The sequence below is a fragment of the Rhinopithecus roxellana genome, chromosome 6 (genome assembly GCF_007565055.1).
Source record: "Rhinopithecus roxellana isolate Shanxi Qingling chromosome 6, ASM756505v1, whole genome shotgun sequence".
Lineage (NCBI taxonomy): Eukaryota > Metazoa > Chordata > Mammalia > Primates > Cercopithecidae > Rhinopithecus > Rhinopithecus roxellana.
Genome location: NC_044554.1, coordinates 16,886,905 through 16,902,079, shown reverse-complemented (window position 1 = coordinate 16,902,079; position 15,175 = coordinate 16,886,905). Strand labels below are relative to the sequence as shown.

The 15,175-nt window shown below is 43.1% G+C and overlaps 1 protein-coding gene across 1 annotated transcript in view; it reads right to left on the bottom strand.

The window, feature by feature from the left end:
- RSBN1L (round spermatid basic protein 1 like) overlaps nucleotides 1-13,958 on the bottom strand; it is a 102,177-nt gene extending 88,219 nt beyond the window's left edge. The window contains exon 1 of the mRNA XM_010386291.2: nucleotides 12,916-13,958. Coding sequence (XP_010384593.1) covers nucleotides 12,916-13,495 — 580 coding nt within the window. The 5' untranslated portion in view covers nucleotides 13,496-13,958. The remainder of the gene's footprint in view (nucleotides 1-12,915) is intronic.
- Nucleotides 13,959-15,175: the final 1,217 nt, after the last annotated feature.

The window sequence follows — 15,175 nt, the reverse complement described above, 5'->3', positions numbered from 1 at the left end:
GGCACGGTGGCTCAAACCTGTAATCCCAGCACTTTGGGAGGCCGAGGTGGGCGGATCACAAGGTCAGGATTTCGAGACCAGCCTGGCCAACATGGTGAAACCCTGTCTCTACTAAAGATACAAAAATTAGCCAGGGTGCAGGGGTAGGCGCCTGTAATCCCAGCTACTCGGGAGGCTAAGGCAGGAGAATTGCTTGAACCCAGGAGGCAGAGGTTGCAGTGAGCCAAGATCGTGCCACTGCACTCCAGCCTGGGTGACAGAGTAAGATTCTGTCAGGGGAGAGGAGGGGAGAGGAGGGGAGAGGAGGGGAGAGGAGGGGAAAGGAGGGGAGAGGAGGGGAGAGGAGGGGAGTGGGGAGAGGAGGGGAGAGGGGAGAGGAGAGGGAGAGGGAGAGGGAGAGGAGAGAGGAGAGAGGAGAGAGGAGAGGAGAGAGGAGAGAGGAGAGAATAGAGAAGAAAAGAGAAAAAAGAGAAAAGAGAAAGGAAAAGAAAAGAAAAGAAAAGGAGAAACTACTGCTATCTGCCCCTGTAAGGTGAGTTCTAAAAGGGTCCCTCCACACAGGCAGGCGGACACACATACACATACACACACACACACACACAAAACAGAATCCCTTCTGTGTCAAGCAGTTATTTTTAACCCTTACCACTGACTCACCACTAATGTTGAGTTCTATCTGATGACAAAACTCTAATATAAGGTACCAGACTACATTTCAAACTCAGTTCTCCGGCGGGCCAACTCACAATTTTTCAGTGATATGCTTATTCTCTTCATCGGAAGCCATGAGAATATCTCTCAATCCTCCTTTCTTGCTACACATTCAATAATCAAGATGCTTTATCACATATTTCTCTCTAGGTCTTCCTTTCCATGCCCAAGTATACCAATCATTTTTTCAGTAAAATCACTTCATTTCACTAATACAGTAGTCTTCAATATCTGTCTCCAATTCTTCTCTCAGCCAATCCATCCTACACAATGCCAAAGTTATTACTGCTAAAATACCAATTTAAATATATTATCACCCTCCTAAAAAACTGTGTCTTGCTGTTGCCCACAAAATAGTCTGAACTTGGCCAGGCACAGTGGCTCACGCCTATATTTCCAGCACTTTGGGAGGCCGAGGCAGGTGGATCACAAAGTCAGGAGATCGAGACCATACTGGCTAACGTGGTGAAACCCCGTCTCTACTAAAAATACAAAAAATTAGCCAGGCGTGGTGGCGGCGCCTGTAGTCCCAGCTACTGGGGAGGCTGAAGCAGGAGAATGGCATGAACCCAGAAGGCGGAGCTTGCAGTGAGCCAAGATCGTGCCACTGCATTCCAGCCTGGGCTACAGAGTGACATTCTGTCTCAAAAAACAAAAACAAAAACAAAAACATTGTCTGAACTCCTCATCCTGGCAAAAGGAAGGCACAATGTGGCCAACTTTCAACTGCCATGCCATCTTAACTTCCAACTTTGTACAAAAGCATCAATCTCAGCCAATGGTTCTCCTCTCAGACCACTGAACATGCCACGCACCCTCCTGCCCCTACAATCTTATTCACACCATCCCACCTCCCAACCCCAAACAAGCCTGTCTCCATCATCTCCATTTACCTAAATTCTACTCTTCCTCCAAAACCCAGTTCATTCATTTGGTAGTCTTACAACGCAAGGTATGATTCTGGATGAAGGAGATTTAAAAACAAATTTAACAAAGTTTGCATGGTACTTGAGAGTTGGGGCTCTGAAATCAGACTATCTAAAGATCTGAAACCTAGATTTACAACTTATTTTATATCTAAATTTTCTGAACTCCCATACAGTATTTATGAAAAGCTAATATCTAATTAAACTTTAAAGGACTAGTGAAAATTATATAAAACCATAGTATATGTAAAGAGCTAAGTACAGGTCTATACATTTTAGCTATTATTATTACTATTTCTGTCCTCAAAGAGCTCATATCCCAGCTCATAGTGCACCCAAGTACTCACTGCATAAGCTTATGACCTATCTTGAAAGTGCTTGATATAGATGCCAGTCATCTATAATTTAAAAAAAGAGAGAAGTGCTTGACAAAATTTACAAATTTTGGTACTTTCATTATTCTCAAATGAGAAAACTGAATAATAGTGAATATTCATTCCTTTAAGATATAAAATTCATCAGTGATCCAACCAGAATATTATCCCAGGACATCTGCTTTCCATATATTGCTCCAATGACAAACAGTGAAAGTGGTTCTATAAAAAAAAACTTGCCGGGCGCGGTGGCTCACGCCTGTAACCCCACCACTTTGGGAGGCCGAGGCGGGCGGATCACGAGGTCAGGAGATCGAGACCATCCTGGCTAACATGGTGAAACCCCGTCTCTACTAAAAATACAAAAAATTAGCCGGGTGTGGTGGCGGGCGACTGTAGTCCCAGCTACTGGGGAGGCTGAGGCAGGAGAACGGCATGAACCCAATAGGCGGAGCTTGCAGTGAGCCGAGATCGCACCACTACACTCCAGCCTAGGCGACAGAGCAAGACTCCAGCTCAAAAAAAAAAAAAAAAAGCTAACAAAAGTAGCTACTTAAATATGTAATGCAAACATGGTTGATAAAATTAATTTCTTAATAAAAAGGTATTATATATTTTTTCTTCAGATTAATCATTGAGTGTAAGGGAAAGGTCATAAATGATCACTAAAACAATACCTACTCTGAATGACTTCATAAAATCTAGTTCAAGGCCAGACGCAGTTGCTCAAGCCTGTATTCCCAGCACTTTGGGAAGTCAAGGCGGGTGGATCACTTGAGGTCAGGCATTCAAGACCAGTTGGGTCAACATGGTGAAACCCTGTCTCTACTAAAAATACAATTAGCTGGGCATGGTGGCGCACAACTGTAACTCCAGCTACTTGGGTGGCTGAGGCATGAGAATCACTTGAACCGAGGCAGAGGTTGCAATGAGCTGAGATCGTGCCACTGCACTCCAGCCTGGGTGACAGAGTGAGACTCTGTCTCAAAAAAAAAATCTAGTTTAATGGGAATTCATATGGGTATACAGTTAATTTATATTAGCCAAGAGAGGACATCAGGAAATAGAAATTATAATTTTAAATTATACACAGTATCAATAACACATATTTGCTATATTTAAAAATTGGCAGGGTTTTTTTATTTTTGGTCATGTTACCAATATTGTAATAGATTACCAACTGTAACTGGACTACTACAATCAACCTTTATCTACAAGCACTGTGCAAGTGGCCTTCCAAAATTCAAAGTATGGTGAATTAAAAGTTCAATAAAAGTGTTTACCACAAGATTCTGACCATACAGATAACAATAAACTTACAGTATTTACTCTGGTATCCGAAATAAAAATAGATTGCCAAATTTTAAACTAGACATAGGAGGAGCAATTTATACCAAATTTCCCACCCCCCAAAATAATTCATTTTATATTTAGAAATCATTTGGCATCATTCTTCAACCCCCAATGAAATGGCTAGGCTGGGATAATTAACAATATAATGCCATTAAGGCCAGGCCTAGCGGTTCATGCCTGTAATACTAGCACTTTGGGAGGTCGAGGCGGGCAGATCACTTGAGGTCAGGAGTTGGAGACCAGTCTGGCCAACAGGTGAAACCTGTCTCTATCAAAAATACAAAAGTTGCTGGGCGTGGTGGCTCATGCCTATAATCCCAGCGCTTTGGGAGGCCAAGGCAGGCAGATCATAAGGTCAGGAGCTCAAAACCAGCCTGGCCAACATGGTGAAAACCCATCTCTACTAAAACTACAAAACATTAGCCCAGCGTAGTGGCAGGCACCTGTAATCCCAGCTACTCAGGAGTCCAAGGCAGGAGAATCGCTTGAACTCGGGAGGCGGAAGTTGCAATGAACCGAGATCGCACCATTGCACTCCACCATGGGCGACAAAAGCAAGATTCCGTCTCAAAAAAAAAAAAAAAAGAAAAGAAATTAAATACAAAAGTTAGGCGGGTATGGTGGCAGGCACCTGTAATCCTAGCTACTTGGGAGGCTGAGGCAGGAGAATTGCTTGAACCCAGGAGGCAGAGGTTACCGTGAACCAAGATCACATCACTGCACTCCAGCCTTGGCAACAAAGTGAGACTTCATCTCAGAAAAAAACAAAAAAACAAAAAAGAAAATGTTATTAAGTAAAAGATAGTTAGGGAATCGGATATTCACAAAGCATCACCCCACAGATTACAAGCTAAATGCAAATATAAAAATGAACCATTAGAGGCCGGGTGTGGTGGCTCATGCCTGTAATCATGAGGTCAAGGCAGGCGGATCACCTGAGGTCAGGAGTTCAAGACAGCCTGGTCAACATGATGAAACCCTGTCTCTACTAAAAATACAAAACTTAGCTGGGCATGGTGGCAGGCGCCTGTAATCCCAGCTACCCAGGAGGCTGAGGCAGGAGAATCACTGGAACCCGGGTGGCAGAGGTTGCAGTGAGCCGAGATCAAGCCACTGCACTCCAGCCTGGGTGACAGAGTAAGACTCTGTCTCAAAAAAAAAAAGAATCATTACAATAGAGAGACCTAGTGGTCACCTTAATCAGGTAATCAAATTTAACACCATTAATAATGAGACAATCTAAAGACTGTATGCCTCCTGATGAGATGTAATATAAGCACCTAGGAAACACTCTCACCAAAACTGTTTAACCTGAATTTAACAAAGTCTTTATAGCTAACTTCTAATTTACAAGAAATATAAAGTATATATCACCACAATAAGATAACTATTTAAAAATTATGAATACGGGAAAATTTGCATGATAGTAAGTATGCTGGGCTGGTATCTTCAAAAAGTCAATGTCATATTAAAAAGTCAAGGTACATGTATTTTATCACAATTTTTAAAAAATTTTTTAACAAGAGCTAATCTGGAAAATACAGAAGCAAATCTATTCTAGACTGGCAATATACCAAATTAATGACAGTATGGGAGTTGAGATATCACAGATACATCAATTAATGATAGTTTGGGGTAAAGGAAGAATCTCACTTGTATATTTACACATTTACACACACACACAATTAAAACTTTATTTTTTTGAGACGGAGTTTCTCTCATCGCCTGTCACCCAGGGTAGAGTGCAATGGCACCATCTTGGCTCACTGCAACCTCCACCTCCCAGGTTCAAGTGATTCTCCTGTCTCAGCCTCCCAAGTAGCTGGGATAACAGGCGCCCAACACAGCTAATTTTTGTATTCTTGAGAGTGACGGGGTTTCACCATGTTGGCCAGGCTAGTTTTGAACTTCTGACCCCAGGTGATCCACCCACCTCGGCCTCCCAAAGTGCTGGGTTTACAGGCATGAGCCACTGTGCCTGACTACTATTTAAACTTCATAAGCACTATTAGCTATGTAATGGGAAAAAAAAATCAGTCCTAATTGTTTCTTAGTAAAATTATTTACATCTGGAATATGCTTTAAAATGCTAGAGCCAAAAATAAATAAATAAGTGGAGATGGGGAGGTGAAAAAAACTGTTGAAGTAGCATAATGAGTACACCCAGGATTCAAGGTACACTGGTTTCTTTTGTATTAATTAAAAATCTTGTGATTAAAAAGTTAAATTTTTCAATCTGTAATTCAAGAAAAAATAAAATATACAACATAAAGTTTAATGTATACTCAAAATGAAAATGTTTTGAAGTTACAAGTTTATCATTATTTTTCAATATCCTATATTAGGTAGTTTATCCATGACTTGAAAAGTTTAATTCACTTGAGATTGGTGAAAAATTAATGAGATTTATTAAAACCAACTTAAAACTTCTGAAGTACAAACTTCTTTCAAAAAGTTAGTATGGTTCATTCTAACATATCAGGTGGTCTCAGAAACCAGGACACCATGGGAAAATTAGACAAATTATACTTACTTGTGAAACTACATGTCTCCAATGTGTTAGGTATGAAAGTAAGGTCAGGAACTAGCATCCCTTATGAATGCCTAACAATATGGTAGGTTCTACAATATACCATGTTCACATAATTCTAACAATCACCCCGTGAAAATATCATGCCTGTATAACAGACGTGTATCAGCTCAAAAAGACTAAGTGTATCGGGGCGTGGTTGCACACCTGTAGTCCTAGCTACTGGGGAGGGTGTAGCAGGAAGATCCTCTGAGCTCTGGAGTTCAAGGTTACATTGAGCTATGATAGTGCCACTGCATTCCAACCTGGGCAACAGAGCAAGATTCCTGTCTCTTAAAAACATACCCAAACAGGCCGAGCGTGGTGGCTCACACCTGTAATCCCAGCACTTTGGGAAGCAGTGGCAGGCAGATCACCTGAGGTTAAGAGTTCGACACCAGCCTGGCCAACACAGTGAAACCCCATCTCTACAAAAACACAAAAATTAGCTGGGCATGGTGGTGGGCACCTGTAGTCCCAGCTACTTGGGAGGCTGAGGCAGGAGAATCGCTTGAACTTGGGAGGCAGAGGTTGCAATGAGCAAGACTGTGCCACTGCACTCCAGCCTAGGTGAAAGAGTGAGAGTCCTTCTCAAAAAAAAAAAAAAAAATACCCAAACAGTAGGAAAAAAGAGACAAAACACATACTCCACTTCTGACATAACTAGGAGATACTGTAACTATTACCTGAAATACAATGTATAAAGACAAAAAGCTAATGGTAGAATGGTAAATGCCTTAGCATAAAGGGAGAGATAATAACAAACAATCCTCTTTACCCTGCAATACCCCAGAAAAGCTCAGAAATTGGAGGGTGCTAGGAAATAGAGCAGAATACCCACAAACACACACTCCTAAGGGAACAGGAGGTATGGTCCTCAGCAAAACTGAATCAGAGTGGCTCCAAGATGAGGGGTATCCCTCACAGAAAAGAGAAGTGAAATGCTGGTATGAAAACAGAGAGACTAGGTAAAAACTTACCAAATGAATGATGAGACTTGTAGCTTTCTTCCGCTATGAAGCACTAGAACGCTATCATATAAACTCATTATTTCTGCCAAGCCCTTCACTATGGACCGAATCATGCCTCCCCAAAATCCGTATGTTGAAGCCTTAATGCCTGATGTGACTGTATCTGAAAATAAGGCTTTTAGGAGGTAACTAAGATTAAATGAGGTCAGAGGGCACAGTCCCAATCCAATAAAATTGGTAGCTTTATAAAGAGAAAAGGAAGAGATTTTTCTTTCCATTATAGGAAAAGTCATGTGAGCACACAGGAAGAAGGCAGTTATCTACAGACCAGGAAAAGAGCCCTAACCAGAACCTGACCATGATGGCATGCTGACCTCAGGCTTCCAGCCACCAGAATTATAAAAAATTAATTTCTGTTAAGTCACCCATTCTATGGTATTTTATTATAGCAGCCCGAGTGACTAAGACACCCCTCCTCTCTCCATCATTCCACCCACACAGAGACAGGAAAATTAAAGGACCTCTATCTGAAGAAACTGAAAGCCTTCTTACCCAGCACCCAGAGAAAAGAAATGAAGATTAAAAACACGGCAGTCCATTAGTCATTAACCTTGCTCATGGTCACAAAGATCTGAACAAAACCTCCAACTAAAAGAAAGTGACCAAAACAAACAAAGTAAGAAGAACCAAAAATAATAGGAAGAACAGAAGAACACCTCAAAGAAGCTGTAATTAATATCCTTGAAGAGGAAACAGAAAATGCTGCACCCATGAAAGAGGAACAAAATACTATAATACTGAAACAAAGGACAAGGGCTCTTAAAAATTCTTATTAAAAGCTTAAACTTTTCCTGGTGTGGTAGCTCACACCTGTAATCCCAGCACTTTGGGAGGCCAAGGCAGGCAGATCTTGAGGGCAGGAGTTGGAGACCAGTCTGGCCAAGACAGTGAAACCCTGTTTCTACTAAAAAATACAAAAAATTAGCTGGGTATGGTGGTGTGCGCCTGTAGTCCCAGCTACTCAGGAGACTGAGGCAGGAGAATCACGCGAACCTGGGAGGCAGAGGTTGCCATGAGCCAAGATTGCGCCATCGCACCCCAGCCCAGGTCAACAGTGCAAGACCATCTCAAAAAAATAAAAGCTAAAACTTCAGAATTCAGTGAAGGCCAGGCACGGTGGCTCACGCCTATAATCCCAGCACTTTGTGAGGCCAAGGCAGACAGACCACCTGAGGCCAGGAGTTCAAGACCAGCCTGGCTAACATGGCGGAACCCTGTCTCTATTAAAAATACAAAAAATTAGCCGGGCGTGGTGGCGCATACCTGTAATCCCAGCTACTTGGGAGGCTGAGGCAGGAGAACTCCTTGAACCCAGGGGGCGGAGGCTGCAGTGAGCCAAGATCACGCCATTGAACTCCAGCCTGGGCAACAGAGCAGGACTCTGTCTCAAAAAAAAAAAAAAAAAAGTAAAATTCAGTGAAAGTTCAGAAGGAAGAGTGAGATGTGAAGAAAAACACCAAAGAAAAAAATACATAAATTATAAAATTTAGTGAAAGGATTGAAATCCCCCAGATAGTAGAATAGACAACTTTTTGGAGATCAGACGTCTTAATATCTACTTTGGGAACCAGACAATAATGGAATACCACCTTCAAACATTTGAGGGAAAATTATTTCCAATGCAGAAATTTCTCAACCGCCAGTCAAGTAAAAGGGTAATAATGAAATCAAAAATCAAAATCCAAAATGAAGGAAGAAACCAAAAGGAAGGCATAATATTCAGAAAAATAAAGTTCAACAAAAGTTAAAGAAATTCCCAGAATGTCGCTAAGGAAAGTCCCAAGGTGATAGCTATACAGCAGGCCTAAAGAGGAAACAACCCAGACTAAAAAGCACAGAAGGGATGTCTTGTTTTTTTGTTTTTTTTGAGCCGGAGTCTTGCTCTGTCGCCCAGACTGGAGTGCAGTGATGCCATCTCAGCTCACTGCAACCTCCGCCTCCCGGGTTCAAGCAATGCCTCAGCCTCCCAGGTAGCTGAGACTATAGGCACACACCGCCACACCCAGCTAACTTTTTGTATTTTTAGTATAGATGGGGTTTCAATGTTGCCTAGGCTGGTGTTGAACTCCTGAGCTCAGGCTATCCGCCAGCTTCGGCCTCCCAAAGTGCTGGGATTACAGGCGTGAGCCACCGCACCCAGCCCCAGAAGGGATGTCTACAGGAACAAATGGAATGCGTAAGTTTATCTGACAGATTTGTCCATGTGGAAAATTGTACTAAGAAGCATTTTATGGAGCTACTGGAGGGTACAGAAAGACTTTGCCAGAGAAAACTAAGCAAATGAAAAAAAATGAGACATGGAAAACAAAAGGTTACACAAGAAAATAAAATCATAGTAAATTAATCCTTCAGCAGAAACAAATACTTAGTCATATGATAAAAACTGAATATGAATTTAACCTAAAATTGTGCAGTCACAATACTGGAGAGTATAGTTAGAAAAATCTTCAGACACCCATCCCTTTGACATCACTCATATTTATATACCTCAAATTATTTGATTCTAAGAAAAGCTGCTATTTTCATTAAATTCTGCAACTACACTTTCAAGGTAAAAATTCAGTGAAATGCTCTGGTTTCATCTTGAAATACTTCACAGGCTCATTTTAAGGAAAAAAGTAAGTCAACAAATACAAAGCAAAAGTACTAACAATAGTTAGAAGATCTATACAAATTTTACTGGTTACTGGAGTCAGTGAAGGCACATTGATAGCTAATTAAATATTTGTTCTGTTGTTTGCCATAAAATAATTTTAAATTTTGGATACCCTTGGTATACGTCCACTTTTACTTTCCACACTTACCAATTCTACAATTTATTCAGTCTTACAAGAATATTGATTAACTCTTCAGTAAATTACTTCCATAAGCACTAAAATCAGATTTTCTGGTTTTAAAAATCTAGAATGTTGGTCGGGCACAGCAGCTCACACCTATAATCCCAGCACTTTGGGAGGCCAAGGTGGGCGGATCACGAGGTCAGGAGTTTGAGATCAGCCTGGCCAACATGGTGAAATTCCGTCTCTACCAAAAATACAAAAATTAGCCAGGCATGTTGGCGAGTGCCTATCATTCCAGGTACTCTAGAGGCTGAGGCAGGAGAATTGCTTGAATCCAGGAGGCGGAGGTTGCAGTGAGCTGAGATTGCACCACTGCACTCCAGTCTGGGCAACAAAAGCGAGACTCCATTTCAAAAAAAAAAAAAAAATCTAAAATGTTTTGCACTTTTCCTTTTTATAAGAAACTTAACTTTTACTTGGTGAGTCAAGCTATCACGCAAGTCAGCTACAGCAATATGATAAGATGGCCTTAGAGATTGTGAGGCATCAAGCCCTGGCACTAAATGGGCCTATATTAGTATACTTTCATAATTCTCTTGTTCATCATTCTTAACTTTCATATCTGTCAATGATCCCTCCTCTATCAGCATTCACCCATCTTTTAATTAGTTATAGGGTTGAAAAATTAATAACTATGCTTCAGATTTCAAATAACATTTACTGAATAGCCTGCTAGGCCCTTTCATATACATGCTTTCATTTAATCCAAAGACGTTGTTAGAATGGCCACCAACATAAAAATAAAGCAGTTCTGACTCAGGACTTTTTAAAAGCCCAACTACAAATAAATACAGGGGCTTAATTGTTTAATCGAATTGGGGTGCAGGCTAGTCTTTCGGGTGTGTGTGGTTCAGTTTTGTTTTGTTGAGGGAGAATCTCTTTCTTGTTTAGGTGTCTTTATAGCTAATGTCTGGTTCTGACTCAGACTGTTCAATCAGCCAGTGGTGGATAATTGAGGGGTTACTGAACTATGCACAGCCAACTTGGGGCAACACTAAAAAGAGGTATATACCTAAACAAACACTTGGTCACCCATTCACCAAGATTTTTACAAAAAGCACAGAGAAATGAGCATTTTATTGCAAATTAGGACTTTCATATTTGCAACTATATCTATAATAAAGGCATATATGTATTCTTGCTATACCACTTGTTAATACCACTATTTAAGAATCTTCTTAATTCATTAAAACAGAACCTCAATTCAGTTAAATTCAAACTTTAGAAAGATATAAGTATTCCCCAAGTTACGAGGGAAAAATTTTCACCATTAAATTTACCACTAAGACACTGAAAAGCAATCTTTTTCTCTGATAGTTTTTCAATAAGAGCATTTCTGTCTGAAAAAATGAAAACCTTACAGTAGTGTTAATATCCTGTCACTACTCCAAAAAATCCACATAGGTCATGGGAAAAGATCATTCCCACATCTTAATGTAAAACCTATTACTGTTTATATTCAGGATTAATATTAGTGTTAACCCTCAAAAGAAGGAGGATTCTAAATGTAATTGAAAAGACTATAAAAACTCCTCTTTAACAGCCATTTCACTTTAAGGACCATTTGTGTACTCCACATTTTAAGTTAGAATTGTTAAAGAATGCTTATTCTCAAATACTCCATTACTCCAACTACGTAACACTCATATTTACTTCCTCTTTCAGAGAACTTAGAGCAAATGTGCAGTTTACACACCACAAACACTAGTGATGATACCAAGCTGCTTACGGACAGACTTCCAGACACTTATACCCTAAATTTTACATATAATTGTTAAAACAAAATAGCTTTAAAATACTAACCACCTAAAATTCCTGAATAAAAGTACCATAAATCCCATCCTCAAAACCATTTTCCTAGAAGCAACAGTCCCGGAAGCTGAGAGATCTTTACATTGCACCAGAGTCCCTAATGGCTATGCTTAGATGTCAAAGTTTTGCTACAGGCAAAACATATCAAGGAAGAAGTGGCACTATTGTTACATGCACATGCAGCATGTTTTAAATTGTGAAAACAAACAATTATAATCCAAACAGAATTTTTTATGACCTAAGCTACTGTTAGATCAGCAATGCCAAAACTGCTTGACATTTCTTTTTCTAAAAAACAAAAAAAAGAGTTATTTGACAACACTGTGTAGCAGTGCACATTTATAATAAAAATCATGCGCTTTAAGCTTGCGATCACATAAAGATTTGATTTTCAACTAGTCTGTATGTTGCACTATTGTCAGATCATTATGTATCCGTAGCTGAAGTGGCAGAAACACCTATTTTAAAGAAACACTATCCGAAAAATTATACGACTAACCTACATTTAAAAGCAAAATTGACCCTGTCTGACAAGAACCCTTAAGAATCTGCCTTTTTCTCACGCTCATTCTGCAGCCGCTTGACCTGTCCAAAAATCGTCAAAGCTCCTGGCTTTTATCGTTTGCTGCAGGAAAAAAAGAATATGGCTGAAAATTCTTTCAGAAGGGTACTATTTCAAACAGGACCACCCAAACCACTTAAGAATACGCAGCGGCGAGTAGGGTGCAGGGAGGGTACCTTACGAAACAGCGCACTTCGGGCCCTGCACGCTACCTCATTTCCCTAATAGGGATGAAAAACTCAGGCCTCTGGTAGCTTCCAGCTGACGCCAGTGCTCTCTCCACACCCCTTTTTTGACAGGATTATCCGGGGTTGAACGCTGTGTCACAAATACGAATTCCCGCGACCACGTCTAAATGGCCTAACAATCAACCAAGCATCTTTTACAAGACCAAACCCTTCCCCCATCCCGTTCCCTCCATCTCTCTCCCTAGCCAAACACACCTAGGGGAGTCCTCAAGATGGATTTTTACAAATCCTGCAGCGCACTAACTGGGAGGAAGAAACGATACAGAAAATAAGAGCGTCGGCCATCCCCCTCTCTGCAACCGAAATTACAGGCTCCATTTCCTATCCCCTTGGGAAGTGCAAAATCCTCTGCTGAAAACCGGACGCCTCCCGGCCCGTCCAGGCTGGCGCACGCGGCCGCCGCGCTCCCCCTTCCCGGGCCCCGTGGGCGCCAGTGGGGCGGCGGGGACCCGCGGCACCCTCCCCTCCCCCTCCCCGCACGGCACCCACCTCGGGGCAGCGGCTTCACCTCCCCGTTCTCCTCCCGGGAGGCCCCGCCGGCCTCTCGGGCCCCGCCGAGACCGTGCCTCCTCCTCTCCTTCTCCCGCTTCTCTTTAGGTCTGCGCGACTTAGCGTTAGCCGAGGCAGCGGCGGCGGCGGGCAGGAGATGGTGAGGTTGAGCGTGCAGCAGCGTAGGAGGGACCAGCAGTTTGCGCGGCACCGGCTGAGACAAGGAAGCGGAGGCTGAAGAGGGAACGGCCGTGCCAGCGGAAAAAGAGAAACTGCTCCGAGACGAAGACGGGGAGGGAGCAGCAGACAGAGGGGCAAAGCTCCAAGACGCGGGGCTGCCATAGCTCTGAGGCGAAGGTGCTGCCGGAGGCTGCAGCTGCCTGCTGTTCCCGCCGCTGCCCCCTTCTCCGTTCACTCTCCGCGGTGCCTTCTTCTCCTCAGTCCGGACCTTCTTGGCGGACAGAGAACCCGGAGGGTCCCGGGAGGAGGGCTGCAGCTTGCCAAACGGTTCTTTCTCCGAGACGGTGGCGGTGGGGGCGACGGCAGCGACACAGTGCACTGCGCTCGGCGGTTCCGCCATTTTGCGCTTCTGTTGTATTTACTCTCCTCCGCTAGCCGGCGCGGGGCAGGGGGCGGGCCCTCCGCGTGGGCTAGGGAAGGGGCGGAGCGACCGGGCCACCGACCGGGACCTCCATTGGGCGAGCCACGCTGAGAGATCCACCTAAGAGCCAATGAAAGCCACAAACATCAGACGAAGGGGCGGGATCGCCAAAGGGACCCTCTTTGGAGGTCAGGGCTCGGCGGGGTGCGGCTAGTGGCGGAGCGCACTGCGAGGGGAGGGCTTTCCACTGTTGCCAGCGTGAACTCGGGTGCCCGGTGGATATCAGGGAAGAACCCCCGCCCCGGACCCCCAGATCTGTCTTGGCCGAGGTATAGATCGTCTCTGCTGCCACGAAGACTTTTAGCTTGTACCACTTTCCCTTCCATTTTTCCTGGGGTGCCTCTCACCGTGCATCTGCGCGTTCAGAAAGCTGGATTTCGGGGATGCTCAGTTCAGAAGAGAAAAATTTGCCGGGAATCAAGTCCTTCTTTTTGTTAGTCGGTAGTCGATGATGGGAGGTGTTCAAAATCATTTGAGTGGTGACAAGGTACGTTATTATTGCTAGATCATGTGCTCTAATCCACTGAGGGAGATAACTTCCGGCAAGTCTAGAACTTTCGGATTACTTGCAAGCTTGAAGGAGTGAGTCTCCCTGGATTTGGAGACTTTTTTGAACTTTTGTGGCTAGACCCTTAACATTTATTTATTGATTTATTTATTTATTTATTTATTTAATTTGTTTGTTTATTGAGACGGAGTTTTGCTCTGTCATCGAGGCTGGAGTGCAGTGGCGCGATCTCGGCTCACTGCAACCTCCCTCCCAGATTCAAGCGATTCTCCTTCCTCAGCCTCCCCAGTAACAGGGATTACAGGCGCCCGACACCATGCTCGGCTAATTTTTGTGTTTCTATTAGAGACGGGGTTTCACCATGTTTGCCAGGCTGGACTCGAACGCCTAATCTCAGGTGATCGGCCCACCTCCTCTTCCCAAAGTGCTAGGATTACAAGCGTGAGCCACCATGTCCGGTCTTAAGATTTAAATTTTATAATAATTATTATAACTTAGACTTGCCAGGAAAAATTCGTTGGCGATTATTTATAGATGTTTGAAAAACAAGAATTGTTTTTTTCGATTTCTGTATTTTAGCATTTAGTAAGCACACTGCGTGTTGGATGTTTTGTAAGCATGTGCTTTGATTTTTGCTTCGAAGATAAGCAATTTGGGGAGATGGGTTTTAGCTTAAAAGATAAGGAATGTGGCCAGGCGCGGTGGCTCACTCCTGTAATCCCAGCACTTGGGAGGCCGAGGTGGGCAGATCACAATGTCAGGAGTTCGAGACCAGCCTGGCCAACATAGTGAAAACCTGTCTCTACTAAAAATACATAATTAGCTGGGCGTGGTGGCACGCGCCTGTAGTCCCAGCTACTCTGGAGGCTGAGGCAGAAGAAGCCCTTGAATCCGGAAGGCGGAGGTTGCAGTGAGCCGAGATCTGCCATTGCACTCCAGTGGGGGTGACAGTGCCAATTTATTCATTTTTTAAAGAATATTTTTAAGAATTTTTTTTTTTCGGCCAAGGGCGGTGGGTGGCTCACGCCTGTAATCCCAGCACTTTGGGAGGCGGTGATGGGTGAATCACCGGAGGTCAGGAGTTCGAAACC